Below are 25,423 nucleotides of genomic sequence, written 5' to 3' on the forward strand. Positions count from 1 at the left end.
GCACTTTCAATAAACGACGCTGGTGTGCACTGGTGTGCAATTTCATCTTTGATAAATCGCACCAGTGTGCACAGGGCTCCATTACCATGAGCCCCTGCACATCGCACTGGTCTTGGGGCAACTCCGGTGCAAGTTTATTGAAGATGCCATTAGAGTATGCAATTACCTGTGGCTTGCGAATAACAAGAGGCGTTCACCTGCAATCACCTGTGGCTTGCGTATAACAAGAGGCGTTCTGCTTGCCATGAGAACACCAGTTGTTAACAGTGATGAGACAGAAAAATTCGGAGCTGCTATGCATTGTGTCGTGCATACACGTTCCAGCTGAAAAGCACCACCATTTTCTTCATCTCGCTGTCTCTGTGAAATTGTATGCTGCCCACGTGCTTCACTGCTGCCTCTTCACGTATTTGAGACAAAGGGACTTAGCATTGATAAGTTTCTTAAAATTTGACTCCTATATTGATGTTTGTGCAGCAGATGACATCAGAGGACGGCATGAACTCACACCCATGTGTGTGCATTGTGCCTACCAGCGCAGATTAAATTCCACTTTATTCGAACCAGTCTTCATCCCCTTCGAAGTCTACATTAACGAGGTTCCACCGTACACATTATGTGGCAGCTTGACTACAGGAGGCAGTGCTGCGGCGAGTGTGAATGAGGTCTGAAAAATCGGAAAATCAGTTGTGATGTGTTCGCTACTTCAGCTGCTCTTATACATTGGGTCTACTGGCATGGGGCAGTACCGTGAAAAAGTCCAGATAATCAAGCATGCCTGAAAAAAATCAGGGATTTGAATGTTTGGTGTGGAAGTAAAAAATTTTTAATGACGAATATACGGGCACTTCAGCAACAGTGTCAGTAATTATAGTCTTAGACCTCTAAAACACCCAAACATCTGCACTTTGTGTCTGCCTCTTTTCAGCAAGAATGTGCAAACAATATTCAAATAAAGCGCAAGCTCAGCAGGATGAGAAGACCTCTCGCACAACAGTCATTCAGCACAAGTATGTCGACATAGCCCACCTGGTATTCTTCATAGAATGCCTTGTAGCCACCTTCAAGAACATAAATTTCGGGATGCTTCAAAGCAGGATACTCGTTAATCTGCCGGTCCTTTTCACGTAGCAGGCGCGAGCTGCATTGCAAGAAAACAAATTTAACCACTTTCAACCATTACTGTTGTAAGAATCAAAACAGTCGAACTCGCATATATCAAACTCGCGAAAAAGCTCCTAAACGTTTGATATAATATGTGATTTGATATAAAAGTAGCAGTAGATTTAATAACATACAAACACACTGAGATGGTAAAAAATCTATTTCTATGATAGCCAGATACTGCACACATTACCTAGTGAAATAGTCAAATTTTTAAAATATTTCTTCACCTTCATTGCCTTGGAGGCAACAAATTTTCGATGAACTCCAAACAGCTAAAACATCAGCTTTCTATCAACGCGCAATAGCGACAAACCACGCCGAGTGCACAGAACACGTTGAAGCACATGAGTACAGGTTCTCTGAAGTCCTTGTCACAATTCGCATCAGTGGCATCCTGGTTATCCACAATGTCAGCAATGTCTTTGTCTGCAAGCCTTCCGTGGCCTCAACATCATCATTGTCTGCAGAGACAAAGCCTTCGGCTACACTAACTCAAATAGCACTGGGAAATTTGGACAACTGGCAACACAAATCATCAAGACCCGCAACAGTTTCGCCGAGCTCAGCCGACAGAGAATTTTCTCCTTCTCCGGGAAAGCAGAGACCAAAATGTCGGAAGCAGTTCTGTATAGTTTCATTTTTTACATCATTCCACAACCCACTCAGCATAGACAGGGTACCTAAGAGGTCAACTTTCAGGTCTCTTCCAGTCCTGAGGTTCTGCAGGAGCCGTTCAATCAGACAATTCCTACAACACACCTTCCCCGTGGCAGGAAGTGAAGTGCAACGTTGCTGAAACTAGCACTGCTGCGGTGGGCACAGGCATCGTTTATAATCATGCAGATGGTGCAATCTTGCCGTACCAGGTCATCATTCAAGGACTTCAGCTACTTGGCAGAAAGTTTGCAGGTCATCCACGCTCTTCGATTCGACCTGTAAACCACCAGAACTGAAAGCGCATACTGCAAGCATCGCTGAAGCTTGCTTTTTCCACCGGGTCTCTTCTGTGCTTTAGCCCGAACGTCAGCCTTGTTCTTCAAAGTGGTGCTCAGCATGCTTCTCGGAATCTTGAACGCTGCGGCGACTTAAGATTTTTTCTCACCTGGCTCAAGTCGCTCGATAATTTTCAGTTTCATGGAAAAGGGGAATTCTGCCATACCGTGGCTGTCGAGCGCACACAGAGACAATGAAAACCATGCGAAACTGCCAACGGCAAAACGACGCTCCGTATGTGCGAACTGCGTGACAAGAAGGGTACAACAGGTGCAACACTTAAAAAACGCATATTCTGATTGGCTGGGTATGCGCCCCTGTCTACGTCATGGAAAATCCTCGTCATCATTGGTCTACGCGCACTATGTAGCACCATAGCACCAATAGGACCCGCACGTCCATGTGGAAAAGCTAACCCCTGGAGATGTGTTGAGGGAAAGCCAGCTTCTTCAGTCACCCAGTGTCGCCCACAGTTCTATCTATCGGATGTGACGGCTAAATGTATTGTGCGATGTAGCTGTATTCCTATACATGCACGTTGTAGCTTTATGGCGCTCAGAAATTATTTGATATAAAAGATAATTCGATCTGTCCAAGTTCAACATGATGAGGTTTGACTGTACAGTCACGGACAAATGTTTGCGGAAAAGAATTTATTTCTATGCTTTCTTACTAAACAGCCAGCTGGTATTCATTCCAGCGGATGAAGCACGTATGTCCCCTCATGCTTCAATGCTTTTCATTGACCTGCTTAGCCTGATCACAAACAAATAAATTGTTTTCGGCCAACCCGCATCCTGTAAACTTTTGTCTCCTGACTGTACAAGACGAGCACAACAGACTAAACAGTAGCCCACAGATGGCATGCCTGAGCTTCTGCATACTAGTGAGAGCTACTTCTGCCTAAACAGAGTCAACACCTTCGAACAGCATACTAGCTGACTGAGATTGCCTGGCAGAAAAATAACTGGGAACCTCCCAACCATGTAGATGGTTAAGAACATCCTCCAGGAATGTATAATTATGCTACTTCCTATAGAAGACAGGTAAAGCCCTTTGTTTTTGGGTAAAACACAATTTAACCCGATTTTGCACCCAGAGCAGAATCCTTAAATATTGGATTAAACTCGATTTCTACTCATACGTGCACCATAAGAAAAGTAGAGTTTACCAGTACACAAAGCTGGAGGCACCACAAGAAAACTAGCATTGAGCGCTGCCCACCCTAATGATGTTCTGTACTAAGCCAGTTGAACATCTCAAATGACTGCTGTGGTGTTAATGTCTTCACAGTGTACAAATGAAATCAGGCCAATCTAGCACAGATGTAGAAGTGCTGTACCTGATGCAGTGATTGTTAGAGAAAAATATATATCCAACTTGGTGAGCAGTTTTATGGCGTAAGCTGGAATTTATACGTTGTTTTTAAAACGAAAGAAGAATAAAGAGAATATTTTTCTTGTCCCACACCAAGACATGCACTAATCATAAATTATTTTTGTTGAAAAGAATAACCAGAAAAAGCCTGAATTATCAATGTTTTGTTGAATAACCTTTTCCTACCTAAATTTGAATTAAAGAAATAGCGCCTGATTTTTACCCCATAACTAAAAAAAATAAAATCTGAAAAACAACAAGCCCCAAGTACAGGGTATCCTCAGTTACTAGCTGACATATGAGCGTGACATTGATATGCATGGTTTAGGAACTTCACTTCTTGCAGCTCTGCAGCTCACTGCAAGTGAAAGCAAAGGTAAGTTTACTGCCGCTCTTGTATTTGCCATTGCACATTGGAGTTACATATACATGACTGGAAAAGGTCATGTTGACAGTTGACATGCTATCATTACACAACAAACTTAACAGTAAGAAATCTGATGTAAATTTTGTAATGCACGGGAGAAATGCAAACAAAAATCGCATACTGCAGCTTTTATCAGGTGACATGCATTAAGACAATGTTCAACAAAGGTTTCTTTCTTTACTCAAAGCATATGCAGGTAATGAAAAAAGGCTGTGCTTCCACTCACAGCTTTGGACCACGTTCGGAGGAAAATTCGCAATGAAAGACCAAAACTCGGCGAGAGTCGGGAGTTGGTGCAGCTTTTTCAAGGAACTCTGACAACAGGTCCTCGGAGCTGAACACATTGATGGCACCCTGGAAGAATACAAAAGGAGGACAACATCTGAATGGAAAGCATAAAAACAAAACCATTAACTTTTTTAGGAACATAGAAAAGAAATCAGTTCGCTGCTGTGAATGCTTTTCTCCGAAGATACCACAGGAGGAAGCCGCCACTGCGTTCCCAGCCTAGCTGCGGAATAAAACTATTAAGTGGCGGCACCGGGACCTTCTACCGCTCCAGACCACTCAGCCACTAATGTCAATCAGCTCTTGCTAAATTACCACCTCGGAAGCAGCAGTGGTATTCAAGACATTCAATGACAGCAGCCTAGCCTGAGTTCATGTCCTGTTTCAACAAATAACCACACAGGAGTGAACAGATTGCAAGCTTCACACAAGAAGACGAATGAATAAAACATGCCACCATTCAATAGCACATCTCAGTTGTCATCTTTGCTGCTGCCAAGTTAAAACAATGGAGGCTTCCGGGCGTTAGGCATGTACTGTTTGCAACCTGAATACAGGTTCCGAGTTTTTTGTGCTAGCGTATCCAGTATACATAATATGATGACAACAGAAAAACTGCCCAGGAATTTTAGAGCAGAGCTCCTAAACACCGTTCCGTGGGTTGAGTCGCGTTGCCGCCGGCGGTGTCACCACGCCAAAGCATAAATAAAAAATTATGAAGTGCACTTAAGTCTCCTTACATGCGGAATGCGAAAGCTGTGTGTGGTCCAGCGCCAAACATCTGCAGGGCCGGCACCGTACATTGCAAGGGGGGGGTTTCAGTGGGTGCCGCATGATGGCACTATGACTGCACGCCAAGCACGGAGGAAATTTACCGAAAACAGAGGAAATTTCGTACTCGCTTTATTGGAATATATGATTCTCATGCAGCCCTCAGTACATATTTCGAAGATACGTTTTTAAGAACTGTGCACCTTCATTCAGCTTCAAACGCCGAAGTGTCATGGCAGACTGACAGCGTCCTCGCCTCGCACGCCTGTGTTCCGGGTTCGATTCCCACCTTGACCCAAATTTTTCTTTTCTTATTTTTATTCTGTAATGAGTACCATTTGCAGTGGACACATTGTGCGGACAGATGACCTTCAACTGAGCCATCTAATGCTTTGGCATTAATAAATACAAATGAACTTTGCTGCGACTCGGATTCGAACCCATGGCGCCGTGAACAGATCAGCTCCGCTGGCCACAGCATAAGAGCACTAGGTTACTGTCAACCTACTGTCAAACTAATAACGTCGCCAGGCGTGCCGACGACCCAGCAAAGCAAAACAGTGAGCCTACAGAGCATGAGACACTTGCAGAACTGTGCTCAAATTTCGCATTAGGAAGCATCGTAATTTTCCTAAGAATATTTTTTCTTGCTTCATTTCATACCAAAAATAATGTCAAACATTTCAAGCTGGCTGTACAATCTGTTCTTGTTTTACGACAGTCGGGTGGGTGTAGGGCCATGCTGCGTCTCACAGCCGGCTCTCAAAAGAACAGGCAACCGTTTGGAGGCTGCTCCAGACAAGCACTTACCCTAGTATACACGTCCTAAGCAAAACTAACCCAACAACCTAAAGGGCCGCCTGTCCGCTCTGTGGGGATGCGGTCATACTATAGCGAACGTGCACTGCAGTTTCTCCTCCTACCACAAGAGCCGCCTAGCAGCCATCGCCACACTGTTTGGTAGGGTGAAGGCAGCTACCAAGGCTGGAAGTGCGGAAGAGGAACAGAACAAATGCCAAAATCATGGGCATACCACAGCGTGTGCAAGTGCCACATTGAAAAGGACTACGGTAAGAGTGTTTTCTATTTGTTTCCATAATGGCCACGCGAATAAGAGTGGCGACAGAGATAGATTCAGGCGGTTCAACGAGTATGGCAAATCCGCATGCTGCTTGTTTATTCATTGCTTGGTCGCGCAAGCTTTAATTTGTTTTAATGCAGTGTGGCTTCCCCTAGTCATGGCACATGTCAGGTAACATATGTTTACTCACTGCGCAGACTAGACGGCAAACCATGCAAGTCAGCGGCCGACACCCAAAGAAGCAAGTATGAAGTTGGGAATGCCAAGCGACGTAATGCACCACCCTTCATATCTTGGCGATTTTGAGATGGTTGAGAGGCAAAAGTAAGCTGTACACTCTCTAAACAATTCACCAGGTAGGTGTTGCTCGCTGCATACAGCAACTGAAATACACATCGCTTCAACAGCACTCGGAGTGCTTTTGTTTTTCAATTGGTTCAGTGTTAATGCTTGCATACACAGCACGAAAAGTCATTCCAGTGATTTCATAGCTTTATTCGCTTTACATCGAACCCAAACAGTTTTTCTGTATTTAAATGTGCTGCTGTAGGCTATGTTTCACAATGACACTGCTTTGTTAAAATAGGTGTGCCGTGAATGTTTGCAATGCTACGTTTTCAGGGGGCGAGGGTAGGCATGTTCTGTGTGCTGATTTTTGACCACAGCAGGTGCACTCAAGAGGCAGAGGAAGGCAAGTTAAAGTCATGCTAGCCGCAATTTCGTATAGCTCTAGAGACTATGCACAGCAACTTGTTTTTGTAGTTTTCTTTGAACCACTATTTCATTGTATTACACTAAATGAAACAACTTCCAGTGTCGAATAACTTTGGCTCCTAAATATAGAGAGCACGTTCACAGGCTGACTAGTCTGCTGCAGATGGTCACTGTGTTATACCCATGCCTGCATCGTTTTGGGGTGGCTTGTGACAGTCGTGTATCACAGCAGCAGCATCTTAGCAGTGTCATTCATTTGCAGTACCCTCAAAACAAGCCTTGCAGGTGCATGATATATATGACGCACCCACGGAACTCACGTGTGCTGCTAATCTTAAAAGCATAAAGCGTGGGAACCTAGATAAAACCCCTGTAATGGAAGTCGTACACGACTGTAAGCTGGTACGCATGTATTGAGGTGCAAGGACAGGCATTAGCTTCGTTCCCAGGTACGTTTTCATTAGTTTACCGTCACACAGACTGCATGCTTACAAAATAAGACGTGCGAAATGTAGCCAATGTGGACAGAAAAACTACGGACATATGAGGTTTGTTAGAAAACTATCCGACCTTTTTTTTTTGCAAACACCTGCGGGATATGAAACAAGCGCGCTTGCATGTTGTGTTGGGTTTTATGGAACATAGGCAGCTAAGGCCATCATGCGCCAAACTCAAGGTATAGAAATGGTTTTCTGTAGAATGTTTAGGAATATGAAAAATCGTCGATGGTGTAGATGGCCTAAAAAAATTGAATTGCCTGGTAAAAAACAGAGAAGAAGAAATCTGGAAATAGCTAATGGTAAAAGCCACAGAGAAGGTAAGGTAGCCTCAATGGCTATCCTTGTCTGGGCAAGGATCCTGAGTCTCCCAAGTGATCAAATAAAAAGCCTCAGCTTTCTTCTCAGGAGTGAGAAAGTGGCTGAGGTGTACCATGCAATAAAGTGAACCAGTGGTTCAAAATTTAGTTTTTGAGGTACCCCTGCTTCTTTTAAAAAGCTAAAAACGGAAGGTATGCTAACAATGGCATTATCTAAGAGCAGTGCTGGACGAAAAGGAATGCATTCATTATAAAATTGAGTAAAATACTTTTTTCTTAGTGTTTCAAGTTTCATACATGAAAATAAAATGTGATTGACAGTAAGATCATCTCCGCATTCGCAAACAGGTTTGTCTTGCTTTGTTAGCAGGAAGTTGTGCGTAAGGTGCGTGTGGCCTATCCGGAGACGGCATAAAATCACTTCCTTAAAACGTTCCTGGTGAACACATGATTTAAATTCACCTAAAACCGGTTTTACCAAGTGTAGTTTATTATTCACTTCGCCGTTCCATGCGGACTGCCATTTTTCTCTTAATTTACGCTTTACTAAGTTCCTGCAATCCCCAAAAGGTATATTTACTTTTTTTTTATTTCCTTGCCACGAGCTCTTGCAGCGCAGAAATCCGCCCTCTCGTTGCCTGTTATCCCGACATGACTGGGAACCCAGCAGAGTTTTATGTTTTGTCCTCGAGCTGTGGCTGTTACTATCTTATGTATGATGTCACCAAGAATCGGAGTGACTGCATTTCTAGAGTGCAGAGCTGTAAGTATACTGAGGGAGTCTGTGTAGATAATACTGTTGGTGAGGTTTTCGTTTTCTATTTTTTTTTATGGCCACACAGACTGCGTAACATTCTGCAGTGAAGATGGATGAGCACTGTGGAAGTCATACTGTTTTCTCCGACTTCCCTCGTACCGCTGCCTTCCTACGTAAATGTCTGTTTTTGAACTATCTGTATAAAACTGCGTAAAACTACTGTAATTTTCTTAGAGTGCAAGGAATTCTTGTAGTATATGTTGTTGCGGAGATTGTTTTTTATGGAACTGAGTAAGAGTGAGATCACAGATTGCAGGAAAATTGTACCAAGGAGGAAGTGGATCTCGTCTCCGAGCAATGTCAGGTAATGTATCTAGTACGCCAAGGTTTTAGCATATCTCTTCAAAACGCAGGAGGAGTGGCCTGATAGCGAGCGGTTTATTGTTAAACAATGTTCTAGATGGGCACTTTGTGACTACTGGGTAGCATAGGTGTTTGGGCAGTGAACGGATTTTTAAAATGTATGAGCAGGTGAGCATGGTTCTTGTATCTGCAAGTTACGGTTCGTTGATTTCTACATAAAGTCTATTTATCGGCGACGTCCTGTAAGCACCAGAAGAAAGACGCAATCCTAAATTGTGTATTGGATCTAGTCGTTTAAGGTACGTAGGTCTCGCTGACCCGTAAACTATACTTCCGTAGTCTAAGGTAGAACGAACAACAGACCGATGAATTTGTAAAAGGCACATCCTACAGAACCCCAGTGTTTCTGGGAAAGTACTTTAAGTATGTTCAAAGACTGGGAGGCTGTCTTTTGTAGAGCATTAATATGTGGTAGGAACGTCAGCTTTTTGTCAAAGATAATGCCCAGAAATTTTACTTCATTTTTTATAGGCAGTTCGATTTTGTTTAGATGTAAGCTGCGGTTGGATTGTAGACCTCGTTTTAGTGAGAACAGCACGCCCACTGTTTTCTGTGTGGAGAACTGGAATCGATTTTCGTCTGTCCATGTTTGTAGTTTGTTTATTGTTAGCTGTGTTAGTCTTTCGCATGTTGCTACACTGGATGATGTACAAGCTATTTGAAGGTCGTCGACATAGACTGAGTACATCATGGACTTTGGGATTATTTTCCTTATGGAATTCATCTTTACAATAAACAGTGTTGCGCTTAAAATACACCCCTGAGGAACCCCGTTCTCTTGAACGAAGTCCTGGAAAGGGTTGCTCCCAAGCGTACTTGAAATGAGCGGTCGGAAAGGAAGTCATTTAGGCAGTTCAACATCCTTCCGCAGATACCTAGGTCCACTAGGTCGCTGAGGATCCCAAACCTCCAGGCTGTATCATACGCCTTCTCCATGTCGAAGAAAACGACAACACAATGCTGTTTGTGTATAAAAGCTTCTCTTATTATGTTTTCGAGATGAACTAAATGGTCTGTCGTTGAGCATCCCTTTTTATAACCGCACTGATGGACATCAAGAAGTTCGAGGGATTCAAGGACAAATGTTAATGTTATATTAAGGACACTTTCAAAAGATTTCGCGAGACAGCTTGTGAGGGCTATCGGCCTATAGCTACTTGGGGAAGTTGGTGGTTTCCTAGGTTTCAGAAGTGGCACTATGACGGCTTTCTTCCACTCCTTAGGTACTTTTCCTTCTGTGAATATTTTGTTAAAAAAATCAAGAGTGCCTCTATGGCAGGCTGGGAAAGATGGGCAAGCATTTCGTAGTGTATCTGGTCGTGTCCTGGAGCAGTTTTTTTGCCGGCATACAGTACTTTAGTTATTTCTTGGGGGTAATTAGACAATTGTATTTTTCATTTACCCCTCCACTCGTTGGGAGCCTGTGTTTTTCAGCCGTGCTTTTGTATTTCAAAAATGACTGGCTGTTGTGTGATGAACTTGAAACTGCAGCAAAGTGCTCCCACAATATGTCTGCCTGTTCTCCTATATTTGTTTGTGTACCGGCTGTTGTCAAAAAAAGGAACTGTGAAGGGTGAGTAGCTACCATTTAATTTTCGAACTTGCACCCACATTTTCTTCGATGGGGTTGAACTATTTATAGAAGACACATGAGCTCTCTAGGATGTTTTTTTGGCATTGCGCCGAATATACCGTGCTTATGCTCCGGCCTTTTTGAAAAGGATAAGGTTCTTGTCTGTTGGGTATCTGCGAAAGACTCCCCATGCTTTATTTTGCCGTTTTTTTGCTTCCTTGCATTCACGTGTGTACCACAGTTTGTGGTTCTGACGGACCACTCCTGATGATTTTGGGATTGATAAGTGTGCGGCAGTAAGGATGCATGATGTGAATGCGTCATTTATTTCGTCTTTGCCGAGATTTTCTAAAGCAATATTCTCTCAACTGGCCTGTTCTCTAAACAATTCCCAGTTAGCTAAATGTAACTTCCAAAGGCGTGGTTTTGTCAGGATGACTGTTGGTGAGGATGACAGGCTTATTATGACAGGAAGGTGATCGCTCCCATACAGGTTGTAAAGAACATCCCATTTAAAATCGGTAAAAACACTTGGTGAACAAAAAGATAAATCTAGGCAGCTCATTTTCCCACTGCTTGGAGAACAGTAAGTCTGTTTTCCTGTGTTCAGGAGGCAGACATTGTTGCAGAGGATAAAATCTTCTAAAAGCCGGCCTCTGACATCCATTTGTTCGCTTCCCCAAAAAGTGGAGTGAGCATTAAAATCCCCAACTAAAAGATATGGTTCTGGAAGTTGTATTAAAGGCTTTCTAAATCGTGAAGTGTGACTGTTTGGTTAGGTTCAATGTATATGGAACATATTGTTATTGTCTTAAAATCGAGGACAGTGACAGCAACTGCCTCATATGAGCTTTTTAGGTCAATTTTTCGAGTAGCAACACGACCCTGGACAACTACAGCAGTGCCTCCAGAGAGCCTGCTTAAGGTCTCTCGGTCACATCGAAAGACTTGACACTTTTTAAGAATGTTTTTTTTCTGTGGTCCTAGGTTAGTCTCCTGGAGAAACAGCGCTACCGGGGAGAATGAATTTAAAATATCTGTTACGTCAGTGTAGTTTAAAAGTCCACGACAGTTCCAGTGAACTAGAAAAGCCATGATTGCAGACTAGTTAAGGATAAGTTTTAGAAACTAGGTTTGTCGGTCTTTTGGACCTGTTATAGGGACTTATCCCTTTTCTTGCGCTCAAGAGAGCTTTGCCGCCGCTGCAGCGGGGCGAGGGAGGAGTTGTGTCCATCACCTCACGAGAGGTGCTGGAGGACTGCGGCGTCGCCGCAGGTGTCTGCGTTTCAGACCTCCCATGACGGGGGGAAGTCGCATGGGATGTTGACCCATGGACCGGCACTCCCTGCTTCCGGGGTGACAGAGCAGCCTTCGCTGTCCCTGCCTGGGGCATGGATGGCCCTGCCATCGGTTCGGTAAAAGCCGACTCGGTAGGTGCCAGAATGCTGTGTGGTGCTACGCCCCTGCGCACATCAGCGAAGCTGGATTTCGCTGTGAAGGAGAATAGGTTTGTGAGGGCAAATCGCCTTCTCGCTTCTCTAAATGAAATGTTTTCTTTGGTCTTTAAGGCGATTATCTCCTTTTCCTTTTTCCAGGATGGACACGCCCTGGAGTATGCAGCATGGTCTCCTTCACAGTTTGCGCAGCGTAGTGCTGCGTCACATTCCTCAGAATGGGGGTCCTTCGAAGCGCACTTCACGAGGTTTTTCGACCGTGGCAACTTCGTGAGCCGTGGCCAAACTTCTGGCGATTGAAACATCGGCGGGGATTTGGTATGTAGTGTCTGTCGTATACCTTCATATATCCAACTTCGATATCTTCGGGCAAGGTGCTGGTGTTAAATGTAAGAACCATGTGCTTAGTATCTATTTCCCTGTTGTCCTTGCGGATTTTGATTCTGTGAACGTCAATTACATTTTGGTCAGAGTGTTTTTGAAGCATTTCGGCTTCTGTCAGATGGATAAGGTCAGTTTCAGAGATTACGCCTCGGACTGTGTTGAGAAATCGGTGGGGAATCACGGAGACAGAGATGTCCCCTATGTTTCAACTCATATTTTCTAACGCTTAGTGAACACAAGGCACAAGAACACAAATACACAGGACGTACGCTAGTCTTCAACTGTCGCTTATTCGAAAAAACATTCAATATAAGACATCTCAATTGCTGATATTCAGACACGTGCAGTAGCGACGCCACGTTTCAAGAACAACAATTCTTTTTTTGATAGATAAACAGATGGGGTGCTGACACATTTTGAACCTTCTTTATCAATGCACATAGCTTCGAAAATTTCCCGTTCCGATTGCATTTTTAGTGTTCCTAGAATGCTTGTTTCATGCAAGATTGGTGTGCAGGGTACAGGGTCAGGGTCGCCAGGGTACCGTTCGATGAGACAGCGTTTGCAGTGCACCGCGAGATTCCCCCCCGCCGATATGGATTCTATTGCCAAGCGGCGCTCTCTCAGCCTTTCATTAACGCATCTTCCTGATTGCCCAATATAAGCCTTGCCACAAGTGAGCGGGATTTTATAGACAACACCGATTTTGCATGGTACGAACTTCCTTTGGTGGTTTGTAGTGCACATTGGCTTTCTTGCCTCGCTGTTCACGAGTGGACACGAGCGCACTAGTTTCTTCGGGGCAGAAAATCAAGATTGACGCCACACTTTTTCGCCACCTTTTTTAGACAGTGCGACATGTTGTGAACATACGGCATAGCCACAAGCTGAGTCCGCCGCTGGGGATCGTCATGGTTTTGTTGCCTCCCAGCTTTTGCAGTCTCACACTTTCTGTGATGCAATGCTCGCACGACTTATTGAGAAGCAGCGCAGAAGGCATTCATGGCAATACCCCTTTTTACAAGTTTAGAATGCGCTGATTGATAACTGAGAATTTCTTTTTTTGTTCTCGGCTGATACATCCAGCAACACGAGCCTTTTCAAAAAAAGAAATCCTCAGTTATCAATTGGCGCACTCTAAACTTGTAAAAAGGGGTATTGCCATGAATGCCTTTCGCGCTGCTCTCAATAAGTCGTGCGAGCATTGCATCACAGAAAGTGTGAGACTGCAAAAGCTTCGCCTAGAGAACGCCGGGTTTCCAGAGGAAACTCTGACATCTGTTGCGGAAAAGCCGCTGAAGGAACTGAGAACTGGGAGGCAACAAAACCGTGACGATCCCCAGCGGCGGACTCAACTTGTGGCTATGCCGTATGTTCACAACATGTCGCACCGTCTAAAAAAGGTGGCGAAAAAGTGTGGCGTCGATCTTGTTTTGACTGCCCCGAAGAAACTAGTGCGCTTGAGCCCACTCGTGAACAGCGAGGCAAGGAAGCCAATGTGCACTACGAACCACCAAAGGAAGTTCGTACCATGCAAAATCGGTGTTGTCTATAAAATCCCGCTCACTTGTGGCAAGGCTTATATTGGGCAATCAGGAAGATGCGTTAATGAAAGGCTGAGAGAGCACTGCTTGACAACAGAATCCATATCGGCGGGAGGGAATCTCGCGGTGCACTGCAAACGCTCTCATCGAACGGTACCCTGGCGACCCTGACCCTGTACCCTGCACACCAATCTTGCATGAAACAAGCATTCTAGGAACACTAAAATGCAATCGGAACGGGAAATTTTCAAAGCTATGTGCATTGATAAAGAAGATTCAAAATGTGTCAGCACCCCATCTGTTTATCTATCAAAAAAATAATTGTTGTTCTTGAAACGTGGCGTCGCTACTGCGTGTGTGTGAATATCTGCAATTGAGATGTTTTATATTGAATGTTTTTTCGAATAAACAACAGTTGAAGACTAGCATACGTCCTGTGTATTTGTGTTCTTGTCCCTTGTGTTCACTAAGCGCTAGAAAATATGAGTTCAACCAATATCCAACTAGCCCAAGTTTCCGCCTTATTAAATGTCCCCTATAGATGCAATGTTTGAGAGTTTGGAACACTGTATGCTGTCACGTAATTCAAGCAGTAAGTCACTGCTGGCCATTTTTGAGACCTTGTAGGCGGGGCCCAAGGTGTCGGTTAAGCATTTGGACACGAGAAATGGGGATATTATTTGGGCTTGCTTTTCTTCACATTGACTGTGTATGACATGGAACTTCGTGAAAGTCGGTTTCTTTTTGGCAAAAAAATCTGCTGCTTCGTTCCGCCCTCTCTTGAGAGAGCGATCTGGTTTTGAAAGGGGGGGAGCCATAAAAAAAAAAAGTAGTTATTCGGTTATGGCGCCAGCCACCCACCACGGAGTCCAACAAGGGGACGGGACAGGAGCTTGAAAGCAAGTCCTGCCTATGCGAGCTGTACACTCCAACTATAACCAAATGAGACGCAACTCAGGGTAGTTCGTCACACAAGGTTAACCCTCGCTGCCAGGAAAAAAAGGAAAAACCAAGAAGTGAGTAGGATATAAGAGAGTTGTAAGAGACAGGAAAGTGAAAGATGGAGGGGATGATAGGAAAAGGCGACTGCCGGTTTCCCCCGGTCGGGTCAGGCCGGAGGTGCCGTCTGCAGGAAGCTGGGGCCAAAGTGGTGTGTTGCCTCCGCCGAGGGGCCTTAAAGGTCCAAGCGCTCGGCATCGGCTCAACCATCAGGACCCCCTTTTCCCCGGACATGGCGATGCCACGCACGGCGAAGCGCGGGTGCTCGGGTCCGTGGTGATGCACCGTTCACCATCATCCCCCTGCGGGGATGTCCCTGCGGATGCTCGGAAACCCGTGGTGTCACCACTCACCAACGCCTGCAAGCTGCAGATGCTCCCCTGCGGGGAACAAGCGCGCTTGCATCAGCCGACCTTGAACCTTCGTGCGCATGCACAAATTTTTTTCCCGCCTGCCGATAGCGTCAGTCGCTGGGACGCAGCGTTTAAGTAAGTTAGTGCGCGGTGCTCTCGTCGGTTTTTTTATTGCAAGGAAAATGGTGCAGCGACTGGAGCAGTGCTACTGCATCAAATTTTGCCAGGAACTTGGCGACAGCTAAGTGGAAACCATTCGGAAGATTCAGAAGGCTTTCGGTGATGCTACAAGCAGCACACAGATTAAGCAGAGGTACAACCGGTTTAAAGACGGCCGCACATCGGTGGAGAGCGAACCACGCTCCGGTCGGCCATCAACAGCCGAAATGACCAGGTCATTGCCGAAGTGAACGCTGTGGTGATGCCACATTCGGTGGTAAAAATAGATGCACACTTTGGCAGCCTCACCATTTCTTCCATTTACCTTGTACTATAGCACTCCCAACGTATTTTGCTGTTTTGGAGCCATCTGCCTAAAACTGAGTAATTTACATATTTTTCTTTAAGAGCCAGGTATTCTTGTATTATATGTTCATATGTTTGCTTTTTACAAAAGGGTGTCAATGTGGAGTCGCACACATTTCGAAAGGTGGACCATGGAGGCAACGGATTTTTTCTAGAGGCAATATCTCGAAAGGTATCCAGTATTCCTAAGCGTCGGCATTTATTCTTGAAGCGAAGTAGTGTTTGAATGTACATCTTGTAACTATTGGGTAACATAGATGTTTTGGTAGGAATCATATTTTCAGGACATATGAGCATGTAAGCATGGTTCTCCTGTCTTCGAGACAGAGTTGATTTGTTTCTACATACAGACTATTTATGGGAGAGGTTCTGTATGCAAGCTAGAGACATAAACCAAGGTTATGCACTGGGTCCAGTAGTCTTAGATATGATGGTCTTGCAGACCCATACACTATGCACCCATAATCTAGGCAAGGGCATACAACAGAACGGTAAATATGTAAAAGGGATGTCCTATCAGACCCCCACTGCTTCCGTGAGAGGACTTTGAGTATGTTCAGAGATTTCGATGCTTTCCTTTTGAGGGTGTTTAAATGAGGAAGGAATGTGAGTTTTTTATCAAAAGTTATCCTTAATATTTGTGCCAGTCATTTATAGGTAAAGTTTCTTCATTCAAATAAAGGGTGGGATCAGCGTGCAGTCCTCTCCTAGGCGAGAACAGAACAGCTACCGACTTTCGTGCAGAAAAACTTGAACCCAATTTTATCTGCCCATGTTGTTAGTTTATTTTCTGCCGGCTGTATTTGTCTCTCGCATGATGATATGCTAGAGGATGTGCAAGTAATCTGGAGGTCGTCTACATAGACTGAATATATGACTGGAATTATTTCCGCTACGTAATTCATTTTCACTACGAAGAGTGTAGTACTTCAAGTGCACCCCTGAGGCACACAGTTCTCTTAGTGAAGTTCCTTGAAAGGGTAGCACTGAGACGTACCTGAAATGAACAGTTGACAAAAAGTCGCTCAAGCATTGCAGCATCCTGTTGCAGATGCCAACGTCTCCTAAGTCACTTAGAATTCTAAACCTCCATGTGGTGTCACAGACCTTGTCTAAATCAAAAAAGACTGCAACACAGTGTTGTCTGTGTATAACTGCTTCTCGGACTGTGCTCTCAAGGCGGACAAGATGGTCGGTTGTTGAGCATGCTTTTAATTGATAGCTCCACTACATGCAAAAGTCGATCTCCGTGTCTTTGCAATTCTTGACCTTGACTGATCTTGATAAGCCAGCATAGCAACAGAATCACTTTGTCAAACTATGCATAGCAGGGGGATATACCATGGCCACCACGATACACCGCGGTGGCCATGTCCAGCATGGTGGCATGACCTTTGACTTCTGTTTTGTATATGTCAACAAGTGCGAAACCGAGCAGCAATCCTGTGGAACAAAGAGTTTCACCTTGCAAAACTGCATCAGCCAGGTCAGAGCTGTCGCTTGAACTTTGGGCCTAACTATGGTTAAACCGCTGCCACTTTTTTAAAATCCGCACTGAAGGATGTCAAGAAGTTCACGGGATTCAAGTACAATCATTAACCTAATGTTTAGGACACTTTCAAAAGATTTAGCAAAGGAAGCTTGTCAGGGCTATAGGCCCTTAACTGCCAGGGGAGGTATGCATCTTTCCCGGCTTCAACAATGGTACAATAATGGCTTTTTTCCAAGCCTCCAGTAATTCTCCTGATACCCAGATTTTGTTAAAAAATTTCAGAACAGAGTCTACAGCAGGTTCGAAAAGATGGGTGAGCATTTCGTAATGAATTTCATGTGGTCCTGGTGCTGTCTGTTTACCGGAAGAAAGTACGCTGTTAATTTCTTGCAGTGTAACTGAACTATTGTACGGTTCACGAGCACTGCCAGTTGTTGGCAGTCTGTCTTTCGGCTGCGTTCTTAAACTATGATTCTGTATAGTGAGAAGAATTAGATACGGTGAAAAAATGTTCACCTAATATGTCTGCCTGTTCTCTAAATTTCTCTGTATACCAGGAGCTGTGAACGAGGAGTAGCTGCAATTTAGTTTGTAAACCCCCTTCGACATTTTTTTATGTGATTTGGCCATTTATGGATGAAACGTAACACTGCCGTGAAGCTTTTTGGGCACTGTGACAGACATACCGAGCTTTAGCACTTGCTTTTTTAAAGTTAATAAGGTTCTCGTGCGTGGGGTATCTGAGAGATATACCCCAAACTTTTTTTTTTTTCTTTTCACTTTCCTGCTATCTCGTGTCCACTACACGTTATAGTTCTGTCGTACCGCTTCTGAACTCCGAGGGATAGATAATCGTGTGGCAGCAAGGATACAATTTGTAAACTTTTCATTTACTTCATTCACATTAGGATTTTGAAACTATTTTTTCTTAAGTGGCTTCTGCTCTAAAAGTTGTCCGTCTGCTAAATGAAGCTTACAACACCATGGTTCTGTCAGGGTGACTAATGGTGGGGAGAACAGGCTGGTTATGACAAGGAGATGATCACTTTCATTGAGGCTCTCTAAAACACCCCATTTAAAATTGTTAAAAACAGACAGAGAACAAAAAGACATCTAAAGCACTCATGTTTCCTGAGCTCAGAGAGCAGTAAGTAGGTTTACCAGTGCTCAGTAAACAAAGATTATTACATAATATAAAACCCTTGATAACTTTATCTCTAGCGTGTTTTTTCACTGCCCCAAAAGCAGGAATAGCCATTAAAATCTCCAACTACCAAGTATGGCTCTGGTAGCTGTTCTAAAAGGTCTTGAATTCATGACTGCTTACTATGAGATGTGGCTCTTGATGTAGACAGCAAACTAATTGTTTTCTGTGCATGCAAAGTGGCTGCTAGAGCTTCGAATCTGTTTTTTAATACTAGTTCACAAGCTGCGACGTTATTTTGCTACTATGATGGCAACTCCACCAGAGAGCCGGCTTGTCGGCTCTCGGTCGTGGCGAAAGACTATATTTCTTGAGTATATTCGTGTGCTGGAGCCTAAGTTTGTTTCTTGTATACACAGGGCTACAGGTGAGAGAGTGGATAAGAAGTCTTTTATGTTGTTTAAGTTATGTAATAATCCCCTACAATTCCAGTGGATTAGGAATTCCATGATAATTTTTTTGGGGAGGTATTTCGAAAACTTGGGTCCCTGTTTGTTTGGAACCGGTTATTTGGATATTTTCCTTTTTTCCATTCAAGAGAGCTCCACTGCCGCTGCAGTGGAGGTGAGCTCGGTGTTGTGTCCATCATCTCACTAGAGGCATTGGAGGCCCGCGGAGAACTAGCGGGTGTATGGTGTGCAGGCCTCTTCCGACTGGGCGAAGCATTGCAGGTGGCCGACCCAGGGGCCAGTGGGCCCTTTTTCGATGGTGTCAGGGCAGCCTTTGCAGCGTCTGCCTAGAGCACGGATGGCCCTGCCTCAGGCTCACTGTGTGCGGCCTGGGCAGGTGCCAAAGACTGGTGTGGTGCCCTGCCCCGTCGCACCACATTGGTGAAATTTGTTTTTGCCTTGAACAAAAATGTTCCTTGCGTTTGTGCAAATTGTTTTCGTGCTTCCTGAAATGTTATGTTTTCCTTAGTTTTAATAGTATTTCCTTCTCTTTCTTCCAGGATGGGCAAAACCTCGAGTATGCAAGAGGGTTCCCCTTCACAGTTCGTGCACAGTGGTGCAGCGCTGCAGCTCTCGAATTCATGATCATTTGATGCTCATTTGGCACACGTTTTGCAGCTGCGGCAACTCTTGGAGCCACGGCCGAATCTTTGCCATTTGAAGCAGCGTCAAGGATTTGGGATAAAAGGTATTTCTTTATCATCTCTACAGATTTTCTCTGTATTCTCTGTATTCCTGCACCCGTCGGATGAACCGCAGAGCACCCACTCAAAGATGGCTCTTGGCAGCTTGACGTCAAGACATGCCTGTTTGATTAGATGAAGCAACAAATCACTGAATGCTTGTCCAGTGTGTGCTCCAAGGCAGTGAGGTGGTAGCGAGGACCATGTGCAACTTGATAACGCAGTAGGTGTGCATCTCTAAGGTTAGAAACTGGGGAATTTGGAAAGTGAGCACCCTGAAAGCTGCCAATTGCTTAGTATTAGGTTATTAAATAGCAATAACAAAACCCCAGACTGCTGACTGAGGGTGCAAAACCTTGTGTGTGAGTGCTTCTACCCCTTAGGAACATCAGCAGGATGGAGTCCTAACATAGCTGTGCCCTTAGTAGCGATGCTCGCAACCGCTCTCACTAACTGGATCCACCATCCCCAAGACACAGCTGTCTCACCAGAGCACCCCACTTTCTTCCATTGTGCCCTCAACACATTAGTACCAGCAACATCATTTCAAGGCCACAACTGTAACGCACCATAAATATTCTCACCTTTATGTGCCCTCCTTCATACTCAAATGGATAGCGGCAGTCAATGATCGTCACCTCATCCACAACAGAAAGGTACTTTCCTTGCAAAACATCAGCCAACTGCACGACAACAGTGTTAAGAACAGTTAGAGCGAAGACCTTGAAATTAAAAGAAAACAGAAAGCAAAACCCAGTTTACTTACAGTGGATGGCAGTATCATCTTGAGATCATGATGCTTCCCCTTCACCAGGGGCAGAGCATAGGGCTAAAATGTTTTAGAAAGTGCACATCACCTCTTGGCCTCTTGGGGGAAAAAAAAATGAGGGGAACAGATCTCACCTTTGTAAAGTCTCCAATGAGATCAGGATCCGCATCAGCTAGAAAATAAATACACCATTAACAGATAAAGAAAAATTCTCATTTGATACCTAATTTCGACTTCCTCACATTTCTGCAGTGCAAGCTTGATAGAAGCATCGGTGTCCGACAAGGACCTAGAGAAGTTGGCAACCCTTGAGGAACAGCTTGGCTGCAACAAGAAATGAACTCATGTTAACGGCAAGTTAATGCAATGTTATGCAGAAACAACCCTTCAGCATCCAGGTGGTATGTGGAGTTTCAAGCCCCAAAGCTACACACGGGCTATGAGAGACGCCGCAGTGGAGGGCTCTGGATCAAATTTGATCACTGACATTGCACAGCATACAGGTGGCTTTGTATATCACCTCCATCGAAATACGCCTGCTGCGGTGAGGATTAGACCCCATGATCACAGGCTCAGCAGCTGAATACCGTAACCCTTCATAATTGCACTAAGGACTGCACAGCAATAGCAGGAATGATGAAGAGCATTTTTAAACTGGCTTTGCAGCAGGCAAATGATACATCATCGGCAAACCATGTGACTACAACGTCCCAGGCTGGGTATAAAAGCTGGTGCTGAAATAAACTGTTCGTTCTTGTTGTGTTATTCCTGCCTGATGCTATCAGTGCATCGCAGATTGAATGCAATGTAGCAGTGGCAATGAGATAGCGCTGGCACTAGGCGAGTAGACCCACATAAGCATGCATGCCGGGCAGCCACCGGAATTCGCTAACACAGAAGGTACGTGGTCTACACATCGTGTTTCTCTGGAGGCTTACTCTGAAGTCCATAGCATCACGGAACCAATGAAGAAGCAAGTGCTGTTCATAGCTTCGCTCACGGACAGTGCAGTGCAAATGGTGCAGGAGCGGTGTCACCCAAAAATGGTGAATGAGCACATGTTAAGGAACAGAACTGTTTGCAGTGTGCAGGATGAAGACGTCCGGCGGCATTTACTGACGCAACAAAAGCTTACACTAGAAGAAGCAGAAGACTCTGCTGTCTCGGCGCAGACAGCTGCCAAGAATGCCAGGAGCATGCATTGTGCAGAGCCAGCCAGGAGTGGCACATTTTGCCCAACAAAACATCCGTTCATTGAAGCCATGCCCAAAGCTGGAGGAGCGCGATGCATGCGGAAGGCACACCTTTGTGCGGTGTGCCACAGGCGTGGCAAATGAGGACATCTGCACCAAATGTACCAGTCCAGCTCAACTAAATTCCATTGGTAGGGATCACACCCGGCAGGACGACTCTAGCGCTCGTACGCAACGGCAGCTGGAGTGGACACAAGCTCGGACGATAACGAAGCACTGTACACTATTTCAACGGTTCTCCACCAAGGAGCCAGCATTCGCAAGTTTAGGCCAATTTACAAGGACGTTAGTTGGAATAATGTCACTCTTACTACGCTGGTGGACAAGAGATCACCCGTAAGCGTTATTTCCGTAACAGTGTTCCGGAAGTACTAGGTGATGCGGCTGCCACTACAGAAAATGCAGCTAAATCTCTCCTGCCTCTTGGGCGAACTTTCAGTTGTCGGACAGCTCAGCATAGCTGCTACGTGTGAAGGGAAGATATTGCGGGTGCTGTCATAGTCGACACCGGGCCATTCTTGTGCGGCAGAGACACAATCAAGGCATCCAATGCAGCGGGTGTGGCAGAGTTGTCGAGTGTGGTTGTTAGTGTGCAACTGGTTGAGTTAAAAGCTGCCAATATAGAACTGCAAGAACTGCTCAACGAATATACTGACATGTTTGCTCCAGGACTCGGCCTATGCAAGGGACCATGGTGATATTTCAGCTGAAAGAGAATGTGTGTCCATGGTTTTTTAAGGATCACATGGTACCCTACACCTTGAGGAAGAGCAAACGCTGTGAAGTGCTTGGGATATATCGCAACTTCAGCACTTGAAATAAAGCGCAGGACAGTCTGAAGGGTTGCCTTGGGGGCACATGGAAACAATACTAATGAAGTGGATGGTCAACGTTCAGAAATACAGTAGACGCAATGCCGCCTAAAAAAAAAGAGCAAGGGAAAGAATGCATGGTCCCGTAACCCAATTACAGTAGAATCTCGGTGATATGAACACGGTTGATACGAATTCGCGAAATTCCCCGGCCAGAGTGCATTGTCTACGATGTGCTGAATTTCGGATGTTCTGAACTCTTTCCCTCGCCTTTACGGGTGATACAAACGCGCTAGCCGCGACCGCACCCTGAAGCACTAAGCGTTACGCACACATCGCCAACAATCACTAATCGCATGGTATGCACCGTGCGCAGTGAGCGGCGGTGCACGGCCCGCACATCGCCAAAGTCGCGATCGCTAGTTGTGCGGTACGCACTGCGAGTAGTGAGCTGTGGCCGCACAGCAGTGAATAAATCCAGTCAGCCGTAAACAGATCTGTGTGAATGCATTTTTCATAAAATGAAAATTCACATTTGAGGGAAGGAAATGGCGCAGTAATTGTCTCACATGTGTCAGTGGACACCAGAACCGCCTTAGGAAAAGGGAGGAAGGTGGGAGTGAAAGAAGAAAGAGGCGATGTCTGGGATAATTTCCACCACCTGGGGATCTTTAACGTGTACTGACATTGCACAGCACATGGGCGCTTTCGTGTTTCGCCTCCGTCGAAACGAGGCCGCCGCGCGGTCGGGTTCACACCCTTGTACTCCGGCTCAGTAGACGAGCGCCTTAACCACATTTTTTTCACGAATTTTGTTCGTTTGTATGATACCAAATTTTGGATGATACTAATTTTTTTTTGTGACCCCTTGAGATTCGTATCACCGAGATTCTACTGTGTTTGCCTGCTGCAATGTGCTTAAAATAGTGCAGCATGTATTATCAGCACCAACTGAAGCGCAAACAGATTAATGCAGGTGTTAATCTGAAGGCGCAATAATAAAGAGATAAAGAAATACAGACTATAGATTCACAATCACTTTCTTCAGTGTACATTGCAACCATGCTTAAGGAGTGATAGTTAGCCACTCAAGTATTTAATCTCAAATATTTTATTTTCACTTCACATACTGTGCTGTGCTCGTATAATTTGGCACAGCATTCAGGCGCAACATGAGCAATTTTAGTTCGTACCAGAAGCGGTCACTTTATCTGTGGTAAATATAAATAGGTTAAAACAGTTTACTTTGATTCGAAGCATGTCCCACAAACAGCAGAATTCTTTTGCTGAGGCTGTTTAATAGTACTTGGAGTGCACGAACATAGCAAACTCGTCTTTTTAAGCAGGCGCAATGAAAAGCAAAACCTTTTTACACGCAAAATTTTTAGCCGGAATCGCAAGCACATACAAAGCACAATCGTCCAATTCTTCACAGCGAGAGTTGTTGCTTAACTCAAATTCAATCGTTCCGGCTCCTATAGCCCCCACTTTCGTCATTGAGAATTTACTTTTTTTTTTTTTTAAGCGCTGAGCTCCGGCGAGAGTGGCTCATTTGACGAACTTGGCAGAGCGCCAGTGGCAGTGGCTACATAAATGGGGTAATACCTACATGCATGGGGGAATACGTGAGAGTGTTCTTTTCGCTTTTTTTCCAGATATAGCGACAATCGGTTATAACGATTACGTTTTCTGGTTTTCTCAGTATTGTTATAAGTAGATTATATCAGGGGTGGCCAAACTGCAGCTCGTGAGCTGCATGCAGCTCCTCGTGGGTCGAAGTGCGGCTTGCAACTTTATGGCATCTGTACCCAAAAATTTGATATTAGCACACCCTATTAATTTTTTTTTTTCTGGCCATGCTTCGCAGAACTTTCTAACTAATTTAACTTAGTATGTTCGAAAAGTGTTAGAAAAATATTCCCCTTGATTCACACTCAATTTTTAACATTCGAGTTTACTTTGTGCCTAAAATTTTGCTATTCTCGCAGCATTACTCAAAATAGATCCAGAGCCCTTTACTGCAGCAAGCCTACTGTCAAGAGGCAGCACAGGCACATAACCATCCATCATTATTCATAAAGAAAGTTGAGCAATGCTTGTTTCTTGAAATATGTGGCAGTACCGTAACACTGCAGTGAAACGAACAGTTGAGCTAGTTGGTGCACTGTTTGACTACAGACACAGTGCCGCGATAAGGGACAAAGAAGGAGGACAAGCGCTTGTCCTTCTTTGTCCATTGTCACTGTGCTGTGTTTGTAGTCAAACAATATCTCAACACTGCATGCTGCATATGCATACATACAAGAAATTCCTGCAAAAGTCACATTACATCGTCCATAGTTGTTGCATAATAAAAGTTACATCTAAGCAGCTGATATTTCCACAGAAAAACTACATTTAAGAGGTGCTTTCAAAAAAGAATGATATGTGCCCTACAAGACTTGTGCCTAAATAAGATGTAGCGAGGACACTTATACTGGTGTTCCAGGTCTGTGTAGGGCCCTTTTCAACAAAGTTTTGTGCTCCTCTAAGTTGAGATGTTTTAGTAAGTGAGCCAGATATCATAAGTAAAGAGACCATAAAGAGGAATTCTGGGTGTTAGTGTAACACCTTGAGACGAATACACAAACTGCAAATAAGGCATAATTTTATCATGCCAAAAAGTCACAACACAGGCCTTAAACATGCTCATGGTTGAAGATATTCTGAAGCAAGCACTGGAAGCATTTTGTGCATTCTTAAGGCCCATTTTTAGAAGAACATAAACTGTTTGTGTAAATGCATTTTTGTTTTACAGCACTAGCTGTATATCTAAAGGCAACTGTAAATTTTTTTCAGGCACTTCCCATCTGTGACAATTCATAGTTTATTTCATGTCACACTACATTTGATAATAAAATTTCTCAGCTGCTTCTTAGAAAATCTGATATTGCTATATGATAAAACAGCAACAAGACAACACAACAATATGCAATGAATAATTACAAAGACACTTCTCAGCATGAAATCAAAACACGTGATGAAAGCATGCCGTGTCGTCAAATGTTGTATTGCGCAAATTAGATCATAAAATGGAATCGGTATACAAGATTTCAGGTGAAAAAACCCACAAAG

General features: G+C 44.4%; 1 protein-coding gene across 3 annotated transcripts in view; it reads right to left on the reverse strand.

Annotated features, from left to right (window-relative positions):
• The window catches only part of LOC144112662 (M-phase inducer phosphatase 1-B-like), a 179,030-nt gene that overhangs the window by 15,068 nt on the left and 138,539 nt on the right, over positions 1 to 25,423 (reverse strand). For all 3 annotated transcript variants that reach the window (XM_077645472.1, XM_077645473.1, XM_077645474.1), the window contains 6 exons: positions 20,487 to 20,568; positions 20,379 to 20,416; positions 20,242 to 20,304; positions 20,060 to 20,158; positions 4,191 to 4,318; positions 1,030 to 1,141 (listed from right to left, as the gene is read on the reverse strand). In XM_077645472.1, the coding sequence (XP_077501598.1) occupies positions 1,030 to 1,141; positions 4,191 to 4,318; positions 20,060 to 20,158; positions 20,242 to 20,304; positions 20,379 to 20,416; positions 20,487 to 20,568 (522 nt within the window). The remainder of the gene's footprint in view (positions 1 to 1,029; positions 1,142 to 4,190; positions 4,319 to 20,059; positions 20,159 to 20,241; positions 20,305 to 20,378; positions 20,417 to 20,486; positions 20,569 to 25,423) is intronic.

The sequence above is a fragment of the Amblyomma americanum genome, chromosome 1, assembly GCF_052857255.1.
Source record: "Amblyomma americanum isolate KBUSLIRL-KWMA chromosome 1, ASM5285725v1, whole genome shotgun sequence".
Lineage (NCBI taxonomy): Eukaryota > Metazoa > Arthropoda > Arachnida > Ixodida > Ixodidae > Amblyomma > Amblyomma americanum.